We start from the raw sequence: 23,766 nt of genomic DNA, 5'->3' as shown, positions 1-23,766 counted from the left end.
AGGCGATGTCCATTGCTGTTATGAGTGTAAGTAAACTGTTTGCTTTTAGCCAAACTGAGCTGTTGAGATTAAGAAATTTCATTTTTTTCTTTGTGGAAGGCTAAACAATTAAAGAACTTGAATAGGAAAATAAATTGACAAGAAATATTTTTCATTAAGAATTTAAAACCTGGGAGAGGATAAATGTCATAAAATTTCGGACAATAGAAAAAAAATACTCTAAAATCTAAATCAAAGAATAGGAGGAGCTGTTACATATCCATTATCAATTTCTACCAACCAAGCAAAATGAAATCGTAAAAAAAAATATCAATTTGACGACTGACGTTAACGGAATCTGGTTCGCCTGTTGGCATGTAACTTTTAATTGGCGTAAATGTGGACATTTTACCAGAAAATCACATTCCCGAATCGTATGCTGTGATGACCGACTGAATTATTGCCACATAGGCCCAGGCCCGCCCCGGCAGTTTGTGAAGTAATAGTGATAAACGCCCTACGAAACCATCACCATCATCCTACTTCCACCATGAATAACTGAAGGAGGAGACTCGGGAGAACAAAGTCTCGCCAGGGGTCGTCAGTAGTGCATCCGTTATTCATTAATTCATCGCCACCATGTTCCTCGTGGGTCTTACGGGAGGGATTGCCACCGGGAAGAGCACTGTGAGCTCGATGATGAAAGACATGGGCGTTCCCGTTGTAGATGCTGACCTAATTGCCAGGCAAAGTATGTGGTTCCCCTGCTGCTAGGGTGCTTATTTTAGCCGTCGTCCTGGCTTGTGTTGTTCTAATAGGCTTGTAGGATGTATTTCTGGTGATCTTACGGTGGCCTACTTTAATTTCTTTCCGAATAGAGTAGGAACCATATGTACTATTGTTCTGACCTACATACTATATAGGCTAGTCTGTTCCTACATATTTTTATTAGGCTACTGCAAACCACACGTTTTTGTGTTTCTTCCCCTTCCTCTGTAAATTGTTTTTTTTTTAGGGGTGAACCAAAAATGCGTTCATTGGAAGGGTCGAGAATGCATAAACTTCAAGATTAGCAGTGGGAGAAATACGTTTCATGTCTGTAGTTGATATCAAACACAAAACACGTAATGGTATAAAAGACAAAGATGTTGCTAAACTAACCGATAGAACTAATCAATAGCTGTACATGGGGTATTTGGAAATTGATGTTTCCTATAGCATTTTGGTTGCTTTTCAGGAATTTACTGTTATTTTTTGTCGGTTGACTGTAATTAACCTGTACTTAACCTCAGAAATTGCATGCTGGCCATCCTGGGAAGCTATTATGCACGTGCAGTGTTATAGAGGAGCCCCCAGCTTAAGTAACACAGTCTACTAGGTTAGGGTGCGTTAGGTTAGTATAGTTCCTTTTATTATAGGTTTTCCTTAGCAAGTCCTTTCTTAAACCTATGGCTCCCTAATGACTTGTGCAGGTGTCAAACTATTCCATAACAACAACATGGCAGTCTGATCTTTCACCCAACATTTTCCCCCACCCAGAACCCCGTGTTCCCAAGGAGTTCCCAACCATGTTGGGTAGACAGCATGTGAGGTTAATAATAATTGACTGACAATAAACACTACCACCTCCTTCATCAGCAACACTAAAAACATAAGAAAAATCAATTTCCAAGGTAGTAGTCCATGCAGAGCTGTTATTTAGATTTACCAACTAACCTAACCTTGGGCAGTAGACTTCAAGATTAGCAGTGGGAGAAATACGTGTTTCATGTATGTAAATGATACCAAGAGGAAAACGCATAACGGTATAAAAACAAAGATGTCGCTAAACTAACCTAACTTAGGGCACTGGGTCCTTACCTGGGTTAGTGAGCTCAGCCCCCAACTAGACAAATATTCGTCGTAACCTGACCTTGAGTCTCATAAATCATGACAATAAAATACAGAAATTAATCTCAATGTAACATTGCACGCAGCATATTTGTTACCTTATGGTGGGGAATCACTTTTTGTCTATATCCCAGTAAATCAAGCAATTTAAGAAAGACATTTGTCATTGGAAGGGCGTAAGATTTTTTTGGCTGGATAAATAGGTGATTTAGTCTTGGTTTTGCATGTAAAATGCATGATTAAGTTAGTAACTTCACCATGAGGAAATCATACACATCTGTTAAACTGAATTTGTTTGGTGTTGGTCTTTAGCATAAGAATTTATGAAAATGATAGGTAGTTATTACATAACAAATAGGATAACGGAAAAGCTGGTATAAGTGCTTAGGTCCTACAAGAGTCTAATAATGTCCAAGAGCCTATGGAGCAGAATGCCTTAAAAAAAGTGAGAATGCAAAATGATGCAAACTTCGTAATTTTATCTAATGCACAGTTTATCGTTCACTTGCCCCCTATATTCACAATGAAAAAATGCCTAAATGATGATTATTCAAGCTGTTCTGATATTGAAATCAGTGTTGGTGAGGAATTAACATATCATAGCATTTTTGTATTTCCTGGATACACAGTAGTGGTCCCAAGGTAGCTCAGGCTGGGTTACTTGCTTAGCAAAGGTTTCCAAAAAGCAAGTTTAGGCTAGCCTAGCCTAATGATTAGAAATTGCTCTTGCCAAGGAAGGTGCCCCAAGTAGTTTATAAGCTGTTTGTTAATGTTATACTGTATCGGTTTCTTGTTTTGTGGGAAACAGTTTTTTTGTTGACTTTTATTCTACATTCAAAAGAAATGTCTCTTCAAATCTCTGATTAAAAGTTTTAACAGATTTGTACGTAAGTTCATATTTTGGTATCACTCACCAAAAAAACTTTATAGTCTTTTGATCCTAATTCTTTAGAATCATTTTTATCTAATACATTAGGTCTGTACTGACAAAATGTAAATTTTAACACCACCATAAATACTAATATCTTAGAGGCTATGGCTCATAGACCACATAGGGGGGTGCACTGTAGGCATTACTAAAAGTTCTTTGCAGCGTCCCTTCAGCCCCTAGATGGAACCCCCTTTCATTCGTTTTACTGTACCTCCATTCATATTATCTTTCTTCCATCTTGCTATCCACCCTCTCCTAACAATTATTTCAGTGAAACTGTGAGGTTTTCCTCCCACTACACCTTTCAAACCTACCCACTCTCAATTTCCTTTCCAGCGCTGAGTGACCTCATAGGTCCCAGTGCTCAGCCTTTGGTCTAAACTCTATATTCCACTCCTGTGGCTCATAGATATTGTTTATTAATAATACCAATGAATATGGAAGTGTAGATGCATTGTAATATAGTTGATGTTAATAATTAGAATGTCTCTGCAAATCAGCTTTCCTATTGAAGGTTTTCATATATGTTTAGTTCCTATCACTGTATTATTGAAAACCTCATGACTGTCAATCATATGAACTGGGATGTTGTCAAGGAACAGGGTAAGTGAATATGAAATCAGTTCCATTCATATTTCATTTAGGTTTATGAAAGAACCTAATCACTCTGGAATCTCTGTACACGTTACTAGTATCTATTTTTAGCATGTTTCCAAGTGGCATTCAACTGCAATTGAAGGTTCTTTGAAGCATCCTGTCAGGGCCTAGCTGTTGCTTTAATGCCTGTTGGTCTGTTACTTTAAATTTTGTTATTTTCAGCTCTTCCCAGTACTAACAAGAAATCCTTTGGGCAAGCGTTACCCTAGTGAGGAAATGATTTGAAGGTCTTGTCAAACAAATTCAGGCTAAAAATGAAAAACTAAAAACTTATTCCAGTATCATGTACAAAGAATGGGAAGGTAATTTCCCTTTTAAGTTAAGCCCTCTATCTTAGATTATTGATAACCTGCATTTGCCAGTTATTTTTCTTCAATGAGAGCTAGCAGTAAAGATTCTCAGGGCCCTTAGGTTATCTAGCCCAAGCGTCACGGAAAAAGAAAGATGAAGCAGGGTTTGAATTGGTGTTTATCCATTGAAGAAGCCAAGGTATATTAGCAGTATCAAGGCTTGGTGTAAGACCATGTTTAGTTTTCATGACCTCAAGGTATTGCGAATAGGTGATGTGGGTTAGCTGGTTATTATTACTGTAATAATATGTAGTTTCACAAGACTGCCCTGTCACGTTTTTAGGCTCCCAGGGCTTGCCTAAATAGGATTTGTTCTGTAGAGAGAGATGAAATTTAGATTAAGGTAAACCTGAAAAAACTGAGGAGTTAGGTTTAGAAAGACCAAAGCGATCATATGAAAAGCAAAAGACATGCTGTGGCCTTTTTGTACTGGTACCCCATTATGTGATGTGACTTGAATGCAGTGCAGTATCATTAAGAAAATATTCTGAGGGCAGTGGTCATTAAAGATTAAAGATACAAACAACGTTATGATTAGCTCTTATGTAAACTTATAGCTATCATGAAGTGTCTTACTGTACTCCAAAGAGTGCTGTGTAGTTCTTTAGACATTTAAAGGCACTTAAAATGTTATGAGTTTTTTGTTGATTTGATTAATATAATGGTTATTTACAGCTGAAAAGTAACATTGTATAGAATAATATGTAATATCTTCAAGAGGGAAAACTTTTTCTTTTCCAGTTGTGGAGCCAGGGAAAAGGGCATGGAAGAAGATACGTGAAGTGTTTGGAGATGAAGTCTTTCTTGATTCAGGTATGTTATGAAAATTAGGGGAGACTTTACCAAGAAATGTTTACCAGTGTTTCCTAATATGGCACATTTTCAGGTGTAAGTTGTAGCACACACTGGTTCTTGGTTAGTTTTCCCATATTGTCATAATGCAAAACTGGTTGTGTTTGTCTTGTGTTTGTATGGAGGATGTAGAAATGGCCATATTCTTTGTTGAATGTTTTTTCCCTCTCATATTCTATACCTTTTTTTCTAGCTCTAGCTTGACTTTAAGTGTCGTATTGCATAGATCCACTTTCTTATTTCTTTTCATTATGCATTTTCATGTAGGATGTGCATAGGATTAATTGGAGAAATTTATTATGATAATGCTTTTACATTTCCAGGTGAAATTGACAGGACAAAGTTGGGCGCTATTGTCTTTTCTGATGCTCAGAAACGGCGTGCATTGAATAAAATTACTCACCCAGATATTTATTCTGAAATAAGGGGCCAAGTTCTTAAGCATTTACTAAGAGGTAAGTATACTTAGTTTTTTATATTTTAAGGGAGGGTTTTTATCATATTTTACTCTGTCAAAACTCACAACACTTAGTTGTATGTGCATATGCTACCTAAGTAATGTACAGTAGTTGCATACTTAGTGGTGCTATTTGCTGAGGCTCACGTGGTGATGCATATGGATGTGTGTGAATGTGGAACTACTCTCAAGGCCTCTAACCAAAATGAATATGTAGGATCAGTTGCAGGATTTACTACAAGATGGAATATATTTACTATATATCATCTGATTCATGGAAAATCCTAATTTATAACAGTGATTCCTAGTCATGGGTTGCTAAGTTTTTGTGAAGAGTTATAAAATTTTTATTATTATATCTTAAGTATTTCTGATGGATAGTCTTCATCCTTATCAAATTTTGCTGTGAAATTTGCTATCCACAGGAAATGTATTCAACAGTAAGTCTTTCAGTTTCTTCCCTGAAGAAGGTTTTTGTAGTTGATGTTTTTATTATCTGAAAGCCTGATCTTCCAAGCATCTGTTAAGTTGAGGTGTTACCGTATTTAAAAAAAACATTTATTAGAGTAGATCAGATTACTGTACATTTCATGGTAGAAGATTTGAAATTTGTGCCCAGACAGGAGCAGAAAGTTTTGGACAATACCTGAACCATTTGTTGGTGAAGGTACCATTTCAGAAAGATATCAGCTGAAATCTGAGGTGTTAACCCTATTTTTGTTGGGAATTTGACTTTGTCACCTTTTGAGAACTTTGTCATTCTTACTGTCATGAAGTAGGTCGCCTTGAGCTGCAGATTACATAATTTCAATGGTGCATTTACATGTTCAGAGAAGGGCAGGAAAGGATAAGTTGATTGGATAGCTTTTGGATGGCATCCTTGTGGCGTGGGTTGCAAAGCATTTCTTTGGTAGCAGTTGCTTGGCACTTTTTATTTTGGGAAACACCATATCCTCAAAGGAGGTGTTGTCTAGGGGCTTATGGCAACAGTGGAGGGATAAGGATGTAAGAAAGTACACCTCCAGTACTTTTGTTTATAGATGAGTTGGTCAGAGTATAGGAGCTAACCTCATCTTCAAAGATTAGAATGCTGGAGTATGAATAAGGTAAATGCCTACTTCACCCTGCTGTAAATAGAAGTCTATGTATTTCAGACTTCTTAAGAGCAGTACGGTAACTAAATTGGCAAAAGTACCACTGTAGCATACCGGAGAGATCAAGGAGGGTACCAATACCTCTCTTGTGTCAGGTGGTCTATTTGACTCCCTCATGGGCTGACTGGTACCTAGTGGATATTTTGCAGTTAGTGGGAGGTTGATGGGAGAGTGGGCTTTTTCTGCACCTGTGGCCTTTAATGTTCATTGTTCTCATTTCAACATAATAACAGTGATGATTGACAGTTCTAGCTTTCTAGTAGCTAAAATAGTTATCAAGTAAGAGAAGGCTTTACAGTTCAAAGAATTCCTTCAAGGCTGTAGGCCATAGTTTTACTGCATTAGATGGCTGACTCTTGCAGATACCATCTTTGCATCAGTTAACAGCTCCATCACACTACTGTTGTATTAAGGGCAGTTAAATAATTGGGGGCGGTGTTCATTGAGGATTTTATGTGTGTCATTGTCAACTGGACTTAGCTTGAATTATTTCCAATGATTCCCATTTTGGAGGTGTACCCAAATTGTTAACATTGACAAGGCCTCTTCCATTTGATAGTTGAGTATGTCACCTTTGATAGTTTTATGACTTGTGCATTTACAGGTAAAGTACAAGGTGGTATTTTCGATTAGAGGACATTCTTCAGTTGGCTGCCTTTTGATTACTATCCCCCTACTTGTAAAGGCTCAAAATGTTACTGTATATGCACCAAGGTGCAGTACATGAATTTTTTTACTTCCAAATAGTGCACTTTTTTTCTTTACATTATTGTGTTGCTTCTTCAGTTCCAGAACTGGAGCAGAAAAATTGTACTATGGGATGGCTGCCCTTTTTTTATTTTTCTTAAAAATTGTTTTATAGTGTCATAAGTGGGGGTTTCCCCTGTAAGGGGTTTGTGCCATCAGTGCACCTCATGCAGTGCACTGTAGGCATTAATTAAGGTTTTTGCAGCGTCCCATTGACCCCAGGCACCAACCCCTTTCATTTCTTGTACTGTACCTCTGTTCATATTCTCTTTCTTCCATCTTACTTTCTCCCTCCCTTTCCTAACAATCTATTCATAGTGGAACTGCGAGGTTTTCTTTCTGTTACACCTTTAAAACCTTTTTACTCTCAGTTTCCCTTTCAGTGCTGAATTACCTCATAGGTCTCAGTGCTTGTCCTTTGGCCTAAATATTATATTCTATTCCATTCCAATATAAGTAGGGGTTTGAGTCTCAAAAGCACTTTTGGACAGAGATCAGCCATCTTTTAAGCAAACTTTCCATTCCATCCATAAGCCTATGTACTCAATACAGCAGTCAAAATAGTTTCGGTTTAGCTGTTGGGTAGTGGTTTGAAATTGCATTCTGAGTTCTGAGCCTATGTACTCAATACAGCAGTCAAATAGTTTCAGTTTAGCTGTTGGGTAGTGGTTTGAAATTGTATTCTGAGTTCACACCAACTACAGGTAATTTTAAACGAATACAAACTTTAGTGAGCCAAGGTTTAATGAAGTAGAGTAGATTTTTAGATAACTGCTAGCCATATATGTGGGGAGGTGCTTTGCTGGTTACATTTTAGATCTGTGGTATTTGTTGAGCAAAATGAACTCTAGATCCAAGATCTGGAGCAAGAAGTCATTTCCTTTCTCAAAAAAACTCATGTTTTGGCATGAAATAGTATACAAAGCTATATTTGATATATTTATATGCCCCTGTATCAGGGTGTCACTTACACTAAGTTTTGTGTCTTGCTGCAGATGGTACTGAAGGTTCTCTGCAGTGCCTCTTTAGCCTCAGCTCTATTTTTCACTGCCTTTTATTTTTCACTAGTTGTCTATGGTATCTTTTTAATTACCTGTCCAGCTTCTTTAGCATTCCTTTGCTCTAGTTCTCACCTCTTTGGACAGGTGGTAAGAGAGTCTAGAAGTGTAGCTCCATGTTCTTGTTAAGCTAATTTATGATATTGACATGTGATTTTAATTATAGTATCGATTTCAGATATATCTCATAAATGTCAATGCAGTGTCTGATTAAGTGTATACAGTAGTATATTTATCTTTAAGTGAAAAATAAATGAAAATATTGAGTAAATAATATACTACAAAGTAAGTAATAATAGACATATGAAAGCATAGTAGGAGAAGAACAGAGAAACACAATTTGTAAACAATTTACTTTAGAAATGTCAAGTGTGCAGATACACAAGTTGAGGCAAAGTAGACATCTGGGAACCAGGTTGTAGGACTTTGTAGTGGCTTAGGTCATAGTTGAGCTCATCCCCACCTCACTTGTTCATAGCAGGTTATAATTTTCATGTAAACAAAATAAGGGGGAGGAGTGAGTGTAAATGTAAAAGCAAGGACAGTGATGGACCTAAAAGCTTGCAAAAGGGCTCATTAATGGCAACAATTCTTTTGCATTTCTTTCATAGTGCCTCCTTGTATGGTTACAAACCAAAAGTTGACAGATTTTAATCATCTGAAACAAAATTTAATTACCTCTCTGAAAATAGATACATGCTAGGTTTAAGTATGCATTGTAGTTGTAGATTTTCATTAGTGATTGGGCTTCTTAACTTCTAAGGAATTTGATTTGGCTTCTTGAAGTGACTTGATTTTTGTATTTTATTTTCAGGAGAGCAGTTTGTCGTTCTAGATCTTCCACTTTTGTATGAGAGCAATAAGGTTTCTAATTATTTGTATAAGACAATAGTTGTCTCATGGTAAGTTGCTACATTTTGCATTATGCCTTTTAAATACAGGACACTACTGTAATTAATGCTTAATGTCATTGTTACTATTTTTTTTATAACTGATTAACCTCAGCACTGTGTTAATAGGATTTTATTACCTGTGTGAATATTTTCATGCTTCTCAATAGTTCACAGTTATGAAATACACTAACATAGTATAACTTTGGGAGTATTCAGTATCTGTGTTTTGGAATAATAAAGGACCTCCAACCTTCCCTTTGATGAAAAAAATACAGTTACAGTTTGGTGTAGTGAAGACAATGCATTATACTTTTCAGTGATGATGAAATGCAGTTAGAGCGGCTTTTAGAAAGAAACCAGTACACAGAGAAGGAGGCCATTGCTCGCATTGAAGCCCAGATGCCTCTGGAGAGAAAATGCCTGTTAGCAGACATCATCATTGAGAATTCTGGATCAATAGCAGAGACAAGGTACCTTTTTTTTCACAATAGGGTTTTATAATATTAAAGGTTTAGTTTTGGTTCATATTTTCCCCTAGTCCGTTAATTTATGTAGAAGTATTTTTATGCATTTACAGCACATCTAACAATGAGCATTAATTGTAATTTATGTCTTTGTATGATTTATGCTTTGCATTCATTTGATTATGCAGTAAATCATCCTATACCTTTGCTGCCAGTTAGAATCGTAGAAATTTTACTTTTGCCTATTTGCTCCAACTTTGATAACAAGACTCTTCCATATTTCTTTAAATTTGTTCTTTTAACAAGCAGACTGTAAATAATTTTTGCACCAATGTAGTACAGTACGTCTCAGTGTATTAAGGATGCAGTTAGTGGTCTCTGAATATTAGCTGTTGTCCACCTGCTGAAGGATTTTATGCTTTATATTCTTTAAGCTACATTCTTGTCTTTAGACTGAATAGTAATTATTGTAAATTAACATAGTCATCTCTCTATTACTTTATTTTTCCTGTTATGTGTTTATTGAAGGGGTGAACCTGCTTTTTTCCACATTCCTGACATTTTATACTTACCAGCATGGGAATGCCAGCTTGTCTCTGTTCATTGCAATGAGACTGCTAATCAATAATGGGCTGACTTGGTGAACTTAAGATGACCGTATACTGTCTCTGCAGCAGTCACAGCATGATTTTTAGACATAATAAAGAAAAAGATTTTTCAAGGTTATGCAATGACCCAAGTTTCACATCCTTAGCTAATGCTGTCTGAAGGATGGATTTTATATGCTTAATACAGAGAAAGGTTCTAGATCTTGAAGCTAGCTTGGGAAGGACTTTTAACTGTGATCATTGGTTGGGTCACACTTAATCTATTTAGCTATTTTTTTGCAGATGAGGAGTTTCATCGTTTCTTACAGTGAACTTTTTGAGATATGTAAAATGAGTTTGTATTCATAGAGTAAAATATTTAGAAACCTATGACAAGGTTTCCTAAACAGGCTTTATCTATGAAATACTAGCTGGCATAGATGCTCTGCCATTTCCATTCTGTGATTCAGGATCAGGGTTGCAACGGGGTTTGTTTGTTGTGTATGTAAAATGTAATCAGACTTGTCTTTCCTTCATCAGAGGGGTTTCTAGTTTATCAATCGTAGTCATATTTCTTGTATGTTTCTCTGTGTTAAGCCCATTTATGTATAATGAAATAGAGATACTACCCTACATACGAACGAGTTACGTTCTGAACAGCCATTTGTATCTTGAATTGTTTGTAAGTTGGCCTTCACGCCTATTTCAGTACAGTATGACATTAAGTCTATACAGTACAGTACAGTACAGACTACCCCTGTTATTGTCAGGGGATTCATACCACAACCCCCATGAATAGCTAAAATCCACGAATACTTGACACCCCTCAAAAAATGCTTATAACTGCCTATTTTGATAGTTCATACACCAAAAAACCTCTCAAAAAATGCTTATAACTGCCTATTTTGATAGTTCATACACCAAAAATCTCCTCTAAAAATGCTTATACCAGAGTGTTTTAATAGTTTTATCACAAAAAATGCATTTAGTCACGAAAATGATATGAAATTATAGTAATTAGTGAATATTTATGAAAAATACCACAAATAGGCGACTTTTCCACAAATAATGTATATACAGTATATGTTCCACAGACAAATCAACAAATAGGTGAAGCCGCTAATCTGGAACCGATAATAGGCCGGGGTCCACTGCACTGTACGCTTTTTCATTCCAAGTCACAATACAGTACTATACACTGTATATACAGTACTGTATTGTATAGAGTACAGTAGTTTATTAATACAAATGATACATAAAACCTAAATAAATTGTGCTGAAAACTTATGGGTGTGTTACAGAACTCCCTCTAGGAGGAAGCCATAACGGGTTCTTTTATTTTAATCTCAAATCCAGTGACAAAAACACAAATCAGTAGGTGCGAGGAAAAACCAGAAAGACACATAGGCAAAAATTTCACAATATTTATTGCACAGTAAATGCACAAACACTGATGGCTCACAAAAAGTAATAAATTGATAAATTACAAAATACCATCAAATAACTCCAAGAGTCACCTATAACTAAAGCTAAACCCTACTCATAGTGAAGAAACCAAATCTTAATCTTAATAAGGACCCAAAAATTACCCACCACGCTAGCCTATTACTAAATAGAAAGGAAAGAAGTGGAAGGACATACAAAAGAAATAATAATCCTACCTAAGATATAAAAATCTAAACCTTAATATTAATTTATACACTCATGACACTCAGTCTGTAATATACCTTGAACAATTTTCATAATAAATAAATATAAACACACACTTGAAGACTATACTGTAATTACACCTGTTTAAGGTGTAGCTGAAGATCCAATGTTTTGGTACGTTGACACAGACCAGTACTAATACAGATGAGTCTATATACCGCTCAACAAAAACTGCCACAGAACGTCACTCTCATCAGAAGAACTGCCCTTCAAAACAGTTGGTGGATACTAACACTTGAGTCTACAGCTCACGCCAAATATACAGAGGATGTTCCTCTTACCTGAGAGAAGACACCCTACTTGCTCCAACAAGGCCACTCTGGTGCTGATACAGTGGATACATCCATAAAAGACGAAAAAGGCTCTCGAGCCCAGATGTACACACAATTGCCAACGTCCAGATTAAGCCAGTAGGTCACTTTAATCACAGTTGCACGTCGTACTCCACATGTAGCTCCATATACATAACTGCCTTTCACATTAAGAAGCAGCTCAATAACAGCAGATTGTTGTTCTCCAAGCACAAGCGAGAAATCTTCACAATAGGAAGATATGTACATATAATCCACTACAGCAGACAGATCAGCAGCTCCAGAGTCTTCAATGGCCTTGAACTAGACTCTCGAGAATACTTTAGGAGAGCCACAAGTCACCTCTCCTTACAACACTCCCAGTCACAACAAAGAAAAATAAACAGAGTTACAAATTTGGCAAGGAAGCAAAAACACTGAGGAAGGCCGCACTTAAAACTGCACTCAATAGATGGCGCCACAAAAACTTAAGCGTTTTCAGCCAAAGCAAATTAACCCTACATTTAACCAAAATATAAATTAACATAAAACCAACAGCAAAATACCTAACTTAACTTAGTTTTACAAAATTGCAAACAATAGAAAAATTAAAGCCATCAGTGCGAAAAGGCAAAACAATGAGAATTTACTTTAAAATTACGTTACTGCCTGACAGGGTGGGAAAGGGGAGTGCTCTGAACACAATTTTAAATTTACGATCACGTTAGTTCATATCTCTGAATGTTCATAACTTTAATGTTCGTAAGCAGGGTAGTGTCTGTGTTTAACAAGGGATTTCAAGAAAACATTAACACAGGTGCTAATGCCAAAATATTCAAGTCTGTCTTTGATTAATGGAATTTTCCATGCTTTAATTTTCCCTGACAGGGAAACAGTATTGCAAAGGAGTAAATATAATTAAACTTGTTTTTGGGGGTCTTAACAGCTCCTGAAAAGGCTGTTAGTGCCTATGGCATGTTTTGCGTTGCCCATTGTGAGAAGTACTAAGGTCCTTCACAGTGTCTTCACTATTCTGTACCTTTTGGCGGATTAGTGCTCTCAGTGCACCTCAAGCAGTGCACTTAAGGCATTACACATAAGGTTCTTTGCAGCATCCCCTTGGCTTCAACCTCTTTCATTCCTTGTACTACCTCCTTTTATATTATCTTTCCTCCATCTTACTTTCCCCATTTTCCTAACAATTGTTTCATAGTGCAAATGTGAGGTTTTCCTCCTGTTAAAACCTTATGACAGTACTCAATTTCCCTTTTGGTGCTGAATGATCTCATAGGTCCTAGTGTATAGCCTTTGACCTAAATTTCATATTCCATTCCACTGTTCTGTAAATTTCGTAAGCACTCTTATGTGTTTGTCAGTTCCAGTGACCTGATCTTTCCCAAAGTTTAAGGACTAGTTTTTACATCTGAGAACAATTCCTTGAGCTGAGGAAAGTGTTGGAATTTGATTTAGTAGTTTGTTAAATTACATTGTTATGATAAGCAACACCTCAACTTATGGACTTCATTATAATGATCATTTCATTTTATGTTACCATGGAGATATAATACATTTTTAAACGTGTCTCTTAAACTGAATGTTGAGCGTCAAATGCAGGTTAGTTTAGCCTTGGAACTATGTGGAATTGCGGTTAGCTGTAAGAGATCTAGCAAATGTTTATATTGCAGGCTATAATATCTGGAAGACAGCCTCCCAAAGCCTCTTGTTACATTGAGGTGCTACTGTAATACTGCAATAAAAGGCTGCTGACTGAGTGATAAATTTGACTCCCCTTTAACATACGTGCGTGAGGGGATCAAAAATATATATAGAGCTCCTGCAGTCTCACAGATTTACCAGTTTATTTGCTCAAAGAAACACAAACGAAGAAAAGTAGACAATGTGATAAATGGGGATTTGTAACCCTCCACTATACAATTTGTTAACCAGGTCAGTTTAATTGGTCTGAAAATGACTGGAATTGACTGTTGAAGAGGTTGATGTGTTGAGAGATGTTATGTATTGTTTTTAATTGTTAGGTTTCAGATTAAGAGACTTACCTTTAGGTTGCAAGTAAAAAAAAGTCATGATGATCAAAAATTACTATTTATTTGTTTGCATGATTTCACAAACTATGTACTATATAACTTTTTCTGTAATGTAAAATGTAGCTTGGGCTAACATTTTGTCATGTTTTTGTGTAAAATGTAGTTTTGACTGACATTCAGTATTTTTATTTTGACCAGGAAACAAGTGGAGGGAATCATCAAGTTACTGCGTTCATCCAAACATCACATTTATAATCGTGTCCTGTACGGAGGCTTTTTTATAGCACTTTTAGCTGGGATTCTGGTGTTGGTGTATTGGTTGTGTATAAGATGATTTGTATAAGAGATATATTTTTTGAAGAGATTACTGAAATATTTCAGCAGGAGACAAGTTACGTAATTGAAATTGCACATTTAGTAGGTCACGTCACTGAGAAAACGTGTGCTGTACTTCCTTGTTCAACATTTTAGCTACAGTATATTTTTAGAGTGATAGTCTTTTAGTTGAGAATAGTAGTGTTTTAGAAATCTTTTAGAAATATAAAGCTATTATTCATTGTGGATGATGAAAGTTTCTTAATTCATAAGAGTTTTAAATTTTTATTACATTTTTTTACTCTGTACAGGTGAAGTGTCTTGTGTACATATCATGTAAAGTATTCTATGAAGGCTATTCGAAAATATCTATTTCGGATTAATAAAACCTTTAAATCATTAACTCTGTTTTTATTGTAATGTAGAATCATTACCTAATGTACTGTACATACTTAGCTCAATCCAAGTTTTTATTACCAAGATAGTTAAATTATTTGATCAATATTACAATTTCTTTATATAAATGTTCTTTCTATGAGCACAAAAAGCAAATTTGTGTGCACCAGTTGATATTAATTACAGTAATACTGTAGTGTGTTTTTATTTACTGATGGTAGTGAATTAATGAAATGAAAGCTAGCTGGAAGATTACTGACTTCAATCACAATAGGGTCAAACTACTGTACAGTATACTCTCAATTTTAAAGATTCAGATTTTGTTGTCAGTATTTAGAAAATCCTGAGCATGTTTCATATCTGAAGACAAAGTCCCTCACTCTCTATAGGTTGCCATACATTTTGGGTCTTGGAAACGGGAATAATTGTCCATTTAGAGAATTCCAAAAAGAAAGTATTCAATTTTTCATTGTGAGCTTGAGTGTTTTGTTGATTTGATTCCAGAGCCCCTGAAATAGCTGAGATCCTGTCAGTCATTTGGGTCAGTCCTCTGAAGAGCTGTAACTTACTGTAAAGTGTACAAGAAATCCCATGTACAGAGTGTCTTATCTTGTGGATAAAAAAACTCAGGGACCCATTGAAAAAGTTGAGCCTCTACAGGACGAAGTAATGTAACAAACCAACTAGCTCTTGGAGGGCTTTTAAAAACTGTTAAGGTTTAGACCATAGCTCTATTAAAAGGAACAGTCTTATGTCACTCTGTGGACCATTTTTTCTGGAATCTGCCTAAATCAAATGGTTATCCTGATAAGCATGGACAGAGAACTTGAGTGTCTGAAGCTTTACTAACGTCACTGTAGCCAAGGAAAACCCAGGTATGTTTTTGCAAGTTCCCTTAAGAAGGAAAAGCTTATTTTTAACTTTTGTTAATTGTCCTCCTTTTGGAGGGTTCTTTTTATGCTGTTTTGAAGAAGGAATATTAATCATTCATAGTTATTCGTAGAGAAACTTAGTATGTCTGGGAATGGTATCATATTTTAGGTTGATATGAGGTATTTAACATGCAGTTGTGAGGCCTTTTGATGGGAAACTGTTTGCATCCTATTAACCAAAATGTAACATAACCCACAAGCCAGAATCTTACATAAAATACTCTTATTATTTTTCAGTCCTTGCACTTCAAGTGATTTGTCTATGCAAGGAAATCTGGAAAAATCATAATGAAATGCCCTTTGTAAAATTCTTTCTTCTAAGACAGGCTAATCAGTCTGATAGACCTAGGTACAGCACTTTCCCCTTACCCACACCTACACTGGATAGTCCGGAGTATTCTCTCCATCTCCTCTTTTTTAACTTATACATCCAACAACTTTGAACATGTTAGACACTATCCTTACCGGGAAAGGCAGGGTAGTCACTGAGATGCTGATGAGAAGAAACTTTTACATTTGTGGCGTTCAGGAGGTAAGGTATAAATTTTGGTGGAGAGAAGACAAAAAGTAGTAGGCACACTGGTCAGAGATAAAATGGGTAAACTTGACTGAAGAGAGTTGAATAAATTAGTGAATAATGATCAAAGTGAAGGTGATTCATGTAATCTTTGTGTACTTACAATTAGGAAGGTGACAGGAAAAGTGAAAATGAAAGAAAGGTTATCAGATGCAGTGATAGGAATGGCATAGTTAGAGAAGTTGTTGGTAGAAAGAGACTATGGTATTGCATAAGTTTTGAGGTTATTACAGGAATATACAAACAGCCAGGTAGTAAGATATCAAGAGAGAGGAGTTCTTTAACTCCTCCAAAGTAGAGGATTAAAGCTGATTAACACAATGTTTAAGAATTCTACAAAGTTGATAACATGTCGGTGTGGATATGGTGAATTCACATAGATTTTACTTTAAGTATAGGTGACATCTAATAAAAGTATTACACTGTTATATCGGGTGAGGCACGCTTAATACTACATAGGCTGCTAAAAAGTTATTTAGTAGTCAGGGATGAAAGAGTAAAGTGTAAGAGACAGTCAAGATAATAAAAAAAATGTAGAAAAGAAACATTAAACAAGTATCGGCAAATAAAGTATCAAATGGTGTTTGGTTTAAACCGATACGAGAAAGCATACAAAAGGCAGCGGAAGTGTTCAGTGCAGCATCAAAGAAGTAATACAGTATAGTAAAAAAATGTGAAATCAAGCTGTACACAGGGTAATTAAAAAGAAGACAGCCTTCACTCTTACACAGAGGACAGGTAGGAAGAGGAGACATATATACAGTATAGGAAGAAGAGGAGGAGGCTATCAGATAGGTGCTAAGGGCAAATAAGAGGAGACAATCAATGTCTCAACACAGTAAAAGGAAAAGAGAAAATATACTGGATATTGAAGTGACTAAGAAAAGAAGGTAAAGATGTAAGAAGATGAAAATGGAGAAGTTAAAGTTTAAGTGAAAGAGATATTGGAATAATTGGAGCAGTATGGCTGTTTGAAAATTTTTTTCAATTAAGAGAATGTTATAATGAAGGGATCAGTACAAATTGCATCAGATGAAGACTTTAAAGGTCCACTGGATAGGTGAAAAATGGAAACGCTCCAAGCTCAAATGGGAGATCCAGTCATCAGCAAGTTTACCAAAATGTACTGTATGTAAACCTGACAAAAGAAAAGAGTGAGAATGGGTAAGATCCTTACAATAATTATGTACAAATTAAAAGAATGTGCACTGAATGGAGAGAATTATAAAGAAATAAGATTGCTGAAGCATATTATGAGAATATTTGGGAAGATGCTGGAGGATAGGCAGAGAAAAATAGTTGAAAGCAGTCATGTCAGTTGGACTTCATGCCAGAGAGGCCAACAACAAAAGCAGTCTTTATGATGTGTCAACCATGGGAAAACTACTTTGCAAAAGTATTTTTGGCTCTTAAGAAAGTATTTACCAGCATACAAAGACAATTTGAAGGGCATTACAAAGGCAGAGGTTAATGGGAAAACTAGTAGTGTTATGCTACCAGAAAACATGGTTTAGAGTGAAGTCAGTGGCAGGTGCATCAGAAGAGTTTAAAGCAAATGTTTGTGTCCTTGCTGTTGATTGTAGCACAAAGAAATGTAAGGAATGCCCTGGGAGATGCTATATGCAGATGACTTACTACTAACTGCTGAATCTGGGAGAAGGTCGTGTAAATGTTTAATCATAAAGGTGGGAGAGTGGGATTTAGCAGGGAGAACTGAAAATTAATGTAAGCAAAACAAAGCCTACTGTAGTTGGGAAGGAAGCAAAGGAAAAGGTACAATAATTAAAGTGGTCATAATGGTATTTGGTTTTGGGGTGAACTATACTGTGCACCACATGTAACAGATGGTGACGAGAGATTTTTGAGATGACAAAAGATACTTGGTGTAAGAGATTTTCAGTCCCTGAATTGTGTGCTTTTATCAGTTTTTACTGGTCAGTTTTTTTATAGTATATTTACCAATGCTTTATGCTTGTTTTGGCTTTTCTTTTTAAGTCTACAAGCTGGGAAGAGGGATGTAAAGAACCACATAGTAGTGTACAAGGTAGAGACAACAGAAAATAATAATAATAATAATAATGATAATAATAATAATAATAATAATAATAATAATAATAATAAATAATAATAATATCCTTTATTTCATCTCAGGGCCATAACATGAAATATACAAAGTAGAGGCATTACAGTACACACAGTCTAGATACACGAGGTAAAATGATAAAAATGATAATTAGCAATATCCACGCAGTTGCTGAAGTAGAAAAATTATAATTAGCAATATCCACGCAGTTGCTGAAGTAGTTGTAAAAATAGTATTCATAATAATGGTAATGACAGTGCTGATATCGAGAATAATAGTAAAATAATATTAAAAACGATAACAGTTAAAGAACAGATTGCATACAATTAATTTTCAGCTAGAGACCTAAGGTGGGTTACAGGAGTCTGGTCCAGAGGGCTAAATACGAAAAGTGGAAAAAGCAAATCTCAGTATAATATAATAATAATAATCATGGTAATAATTATATAAAATGATAATAATTATAATAATAATGCGTCGACGACAAGGCCAACGACGAAGACGAGATCGACGAGGTCGACGATGAAAACGACGACGACGACGACGAGGTCGACGATGACGAGGTCTACAACGACGACGAGATCGACGAGGTCGACGACGACGAGGTCAAGGACGACGAAATCGACAACGACGACGACGGCGAGGTCGACGACGAGAACTACAACGAGGTCGACGACGGCGGCCTCGAGGACGACTTCGAGGACGACCTCGAGGGCGACTTCGAGGACGACCATGAGGTCGACTTCGAGGACGGGATTGACGACCTCGAGGTCAACTTCGAGGGCGACTTCGAGGACGCCTTTGAGGATGAGCTCAAGGATGACCTCGAGGACGACCTTGAGATGAACTTCGGGGACGAGCGACAACGAGGAAGACTTTGAGAATAACCTCTAGGACGAATTCGAGGACGAGCTTTAGGACGACCTCGAGGACGACTTCGAGGATGAGCTCGAGGACGGCTTCGAGGATGACTTCGAGCACGACCTCGAGGTCGACGTCGTGGACGACTTCGAGGTTGACTTCAAGGACGACCTCGAGGTCGACTTCGAGGACGACCTCGATGTCGACTTCGAGGACGACCTCGAGGTCGACTTCGAGGACGACCTCGATGTCGACTTCGAGGACAACCTCTCACTCCTAGCTCTCTCCTGAATATTTCTAGCATCGTATCTTGTGCCGATGCGTCGCCAGACATGCATTGCTCTGGACTCTATTGATGTAAAGTAAGTTTCATCACTGAAGATTACATTTTTCCAGCCATCGATATCGTAAACAACATGTTGCAGAGCAAAGCCCAGACGAGTGTCACGATGCCATTCCTTCAACTCCTCTTTGACCGCCGGAACATGGCACCTGATCCCATTCTCCCTCAGTCGCTGTCTGGTTGTCTGTGGAACCGTTATTTAAGGGGCACAATGAACTGTAAAGTCGGAATACAGAGGGCATGAAGAAAGTAGGGTTGCTGCAGCCAGTATAAATTGGAAAAAGATAGCTAGGCTACTGGTAAATAAACATATCCCATATTTGGAAAGAAAGCAAAGACACGGCATTCTTAAATTAGTTCTGCACAGTACTTTTAACATCCGCACTCACAGACTTGGTATCTGGGACCTAATTGCTGCCACACCAAAGTTCTAAAGTCTTTTCCAAGTTTTGTGAGCATTGGGTTTTGGGATGAACCTGCTAGCCAACACCTTTGGCTTTCACAGATGGTCATCCATTCAAGTACTGACCAGACTGATTATTGCTTAATTTTGCTAATGATGGAGTGACCAGCAGAGTAGCAGATGTTCTAACTGCTTGGCAAGTGAGTATATTGCAAGGACATTATTATTATTATTATTATTATTATTATTATTATTATTATTATTATTATTCCAAATTAACTAGCATTCGCGTTGAGCAAGCCGACAAGGCCACAACCTTGCAAATGAAGCCCCTACAGAGTAGATGTTCATCGACAAAAAAGGACCATAAAAAATGAAAAAAACAAAGGCAGATTAATATTTCCACACACAAACAAAAAATGAAAGTCAGAAAAACTAAAGGCAGTATTATATGGTACTGAAAGAATGTTGCAACCTCTTAAACTCTTGAGCATCAGCATCAATAATGATGTATACTTTCTTGCACTGAGGTACTAAGTCCTTGCAGAGTGAGAATGCTCTTTCCTTTGCAATTCACAATTGTTCATTTTTTCTTTCATGCAGGCAATTGTTAAGGCTCTTTTTAAAATTAATTATTTGATACTTTTCTGGTATTTTAAGAACTTTTAAGGTTCATTTTCTTTGCAAATTGCTGTCAATTATATCATTTGATTCTGTGACTTTTTTAAAGCTACTAAGGGCACTTCACCTTGTTAGGTTCATTTTTCTGGACCTTTTTAGAGCTAATCGAACTCTTTCACCTAATAAAGTTTCCTCTTCTGGTTGTTTATGTGGTCTTTTTCTGACGCTTTTAAGTACTATTAAAGTTATTTTCTTTAACAGAATTCATTCGTTTACTGTTATCTATTTGTTCTTTTCTGGCAGTGTTTCAAGAATTATTATAGATGTTTCTAAATTTTTTTTTTATTTCTTTGTTCTTTTCTTGACACTGTTTTAGGGTGCATTGAGGTTATTTTCCTGTACAGAATTCTCTCTTTTCTGGGGCCTTTAATGATCGCATTTATCATCCAAAGTTCTCTTATTTATTTTAGTTTATTTTTTCTGACACTGTTTTATGATCATCGCTTTCAATAGCAGTGTGACGCAAAAGCCTCTGGAATATTGCGTCATTCATGTCTTCTTGTGCTTTATCTTCCACAAATCCCTGGTCAGCTCCAGATTTTCTTCTCATAGTTCTCACCCAAGTAGGCCTAGGTCTTCCAACTCTTTCTGGTTGCTACAGGAGCCCAGCTGACATTGTCATGTACTATTCACCCCCGCCCCACCCGGTGGATTATACGAAAGGATGTGTTTAAGCCATCTACTTTTCATCATTGCCTCATTTACATATGGAACTCCCGTAGTTTTCCACATGGTATCATATCTACCCACTCCCCGTAGGGCGGTAGCGCAGTTAGTGCGTGCACCTCGTGCTGTGCACTGTAGGCATTACTTAAGGATCTTTGCAGCGTCCCCTCGGGCCCTAGCTGCAACCGCTTTCATTCCTTTAGGTGTACCTCCTTTCATATTCTTTCTTCCGTCTTACTTTCCAACCTCTCCTTTCAATTAATCGTAGTGCAACTGCGAGGTTTTCCCCCTGTTACAATTCTCAAACCTTTTTACTGTCAATTTTCTTTTCAGCGCTGAATGACCTCATAGGTCCCAGTGCTTGGCTTTTGGCCGAAATTCTATATTCTATTCTTTTCTATATCCTATCCATATGGAATTTCCGTAGTTTTCCATATGGTATCATATCTATCCATGTGTTGCCATCTGAGCGTATTATTCTTCTTGACGCTCTCATTCTTAATTCGACAAAATCATTTAGAGATAGTTTCATTGTCATACCAAGATTCATGTACGTATTGCAATACGGATCGTACTAATTAAAGAATAACCTCACTTTCATATGCAGTTATGCTCAATTTGATTTCCTACTCTCATCCATCCTGTCCAATATTTAATTTGCTTCTTTTTAGTCTCACTAAATTCCAACTCAAGAAACCTGTAATAAATATCGTTGTTCCTGAGTCACTGACAAACCGTTCTCCATCTTCTGTATTTCATACCTTCGCGCATGCTCTGTCGTCATCACTCTCGTTTTTCTCAGATTCGTCTCAGCTGTTGAGCCGTTCTCTCCCATAAATTTTTCCTCTATTGTTATTTATTCATCGTTTTATTCTGGGACCGTTTTGGGAGCCTGTAAGACTTTTTTTACCTTAAAGACATTTCCTTTTACTCCTAAGTTATTTTCTCTTTCTTCAACCCTTGAGACTAATAAGGCTATTTTCCTTTACAGAATCTTCTTCTTTATCATTTATTCGCCCTGGTTTTTGGCGTTGTTTTTGTGGCTGTTTGTTGTGTTGTTACTTAGCACAACATAGGTGGAGGAAACAGGGAGAAAAAATTCGTCTGGAAAGACACCATTGTCTGGAAATAGCTCGTCCATTCTTGGTTCGTTCTTTTTCTTAATTTTATTTTCACTAACTTGATTGAGGTTTACAGTTATTAGTTTTAGATTTCGTGAGAGAGAGAGAGAGAGAGAGAGAGAGAGAGAGAGAGAGAGAGAGAGAGAGAGAGAGAGAGAGAGAGAGTTTTTGGAAGAGAAAGAGATAAGATCAGGCTAAAAGAAAGAAAATATGGTGGTCAAAATTGTCAAAGTTACCCAATTTGTTTCATAAAAAGAAAAAACGATTCTAAGTCCAACTTGAATCATCAGTGTTTCTTTGATGCAGGCTATGCTTTGACATTGTCCCACCTCTGTATCTTACTGTTTGATATGTGACAGGAATTAGTCACTTTGTGACAGACAGAGAGAGATGGATGAGATATCAAAAGCTGCTTGATTTGCTGGAAAGGAAACTACATGTTTCCACTCATTTCGAGACACTAAGAATTTATCTCTCATTAATATCTGTGTCGTAACTCCATTCACTGTCGCAAGCAGGATGACGACTGCATATTTCGGGAAAAGGGCGCGAAATTAGTATATATAATTATGAGCAAACTAGAGATGGGTTTGAGATGTTTGGCGCCAGATGTCATTCCGAGCCGATGACGCACGCCCCTCCGAAATAGAAACGGCGTTTTCTGGCACGTCTCTTAAGTTGGGGGCGTTGGAGGCAGGGTGGGGGATCCATGGGGGAGGACTGAGAAGAGAGAGGAAGTTTCTCCCTTCTTTCTGCGGATGCCTCCTTTCCTCCCCATCTCAAAACGAGTACCCACCCCTCTACCTATCCATGCCATTATGCCCAGTGCCCCATCACCCCTACCCATGTCTTTCCACGGGAACCCGCGCCCTCTCGCACAACTGGGCCAAAAAGACGAACGCGAGCGAGGAAGGTCCCGATGAATAAGCCACAGCGAGATCAGTGGCTGAGTTAGTGCAGGTGTGCCAGGTACGCCGTTTGGTGGAAAAGGCTTGTTTTTGTATTTTGGAAGAGTTTGAGATACATTTATTCTACGTTCTACGTGATTATTAGCGTGAGTAGATAAAAAAAAAATTATTTCCTTTTTTTTTTACCTGGTTTGGTTTGTACCGTTAAACTGACTTGAAATTAAAAACCAAATTTTGGCCACAACCCTGTTTATGGTACATGATCATGGTTAGTCAACACTGACTTGATTTTCTTAATTTTGAAAACAAACAGGCATAGATTAGCAAACAATTTTCCACAATTTTATCAAAGGTAAACAAAAACTCTGACGAATAACACAGAAATGAGGGGTGGCGTCTAATGCACAGTATTAGTA

General features: G+C 37.1%; 1 protein-coding gene across 1 annotated transcript; it reads left to right on the top strand.

The window, feature by feature from the left end:
• Positions 1-290: 290 nt before the first annotated feature.
• Dpck (Dephospho-CoA kinase) lies at positions 291-14,782 on the top strand. The gene is made up of 6 exons (XM_067089492.1): positions 291-730; positions 4,549-4,620; positions 4,983-5,114; positions 8,890-8,977; positions 9,286-9,438; positions 14,263-14,782. Exons 1-6 carry the CDS (start codon positions 619-621, stop codon positions 14,396-14,398), a joined length of 693 nt encoding a protein of 230 aa, XP_066945593.1. The 5' UTR covers positions 291-618; the 3' UTR covers positions 14,399-14,782.
• Positions 14,783-23,766: the final 8,984 nt, after the last annotated feature.

This window comes from Macrobrachium rosenbergii, chromosome 46 (genome assembly GCF_040412425.1).
Source record: "Macrobrachium rosenbergii isolate ZJJX-2024 chromosome 46, ASM4041242v1, whole genome shotgun sequence".
Taxonomy (NCBI): Eukaryota; Metazoa; Arthropoda; class Malacostraca; order Decapoda; family Palaemonidae; genus Macrobrachium; species Macrobrachium rosenbergii.
This window is presented reverse-complemented; position numbering and strand designations above follow the sequence as displayed.

Coding starts and splice junctions, on each gene's coding strand:
- Dpck (XM_067089492.1), top strand. CDS start 619: ATGTTCCTCGTGGGTCTTACGGGAGGGATTGCCACCGGGAAGAGCACT. Junction 4,621..4,982: donor TGAAGTCTTTCTTGATTCAG/GTATGTTATGAA, acceptor TTACATTTCCAG/GTGAAATTGACAGGACAAAG. Junction 5,115..8,889: donor TCTTAAGCATTTACTAAGAG/GTAAGTATACTT, acceptor TTTTATTTTCAG/GAGAGCAGTTTGTCGTTCTA.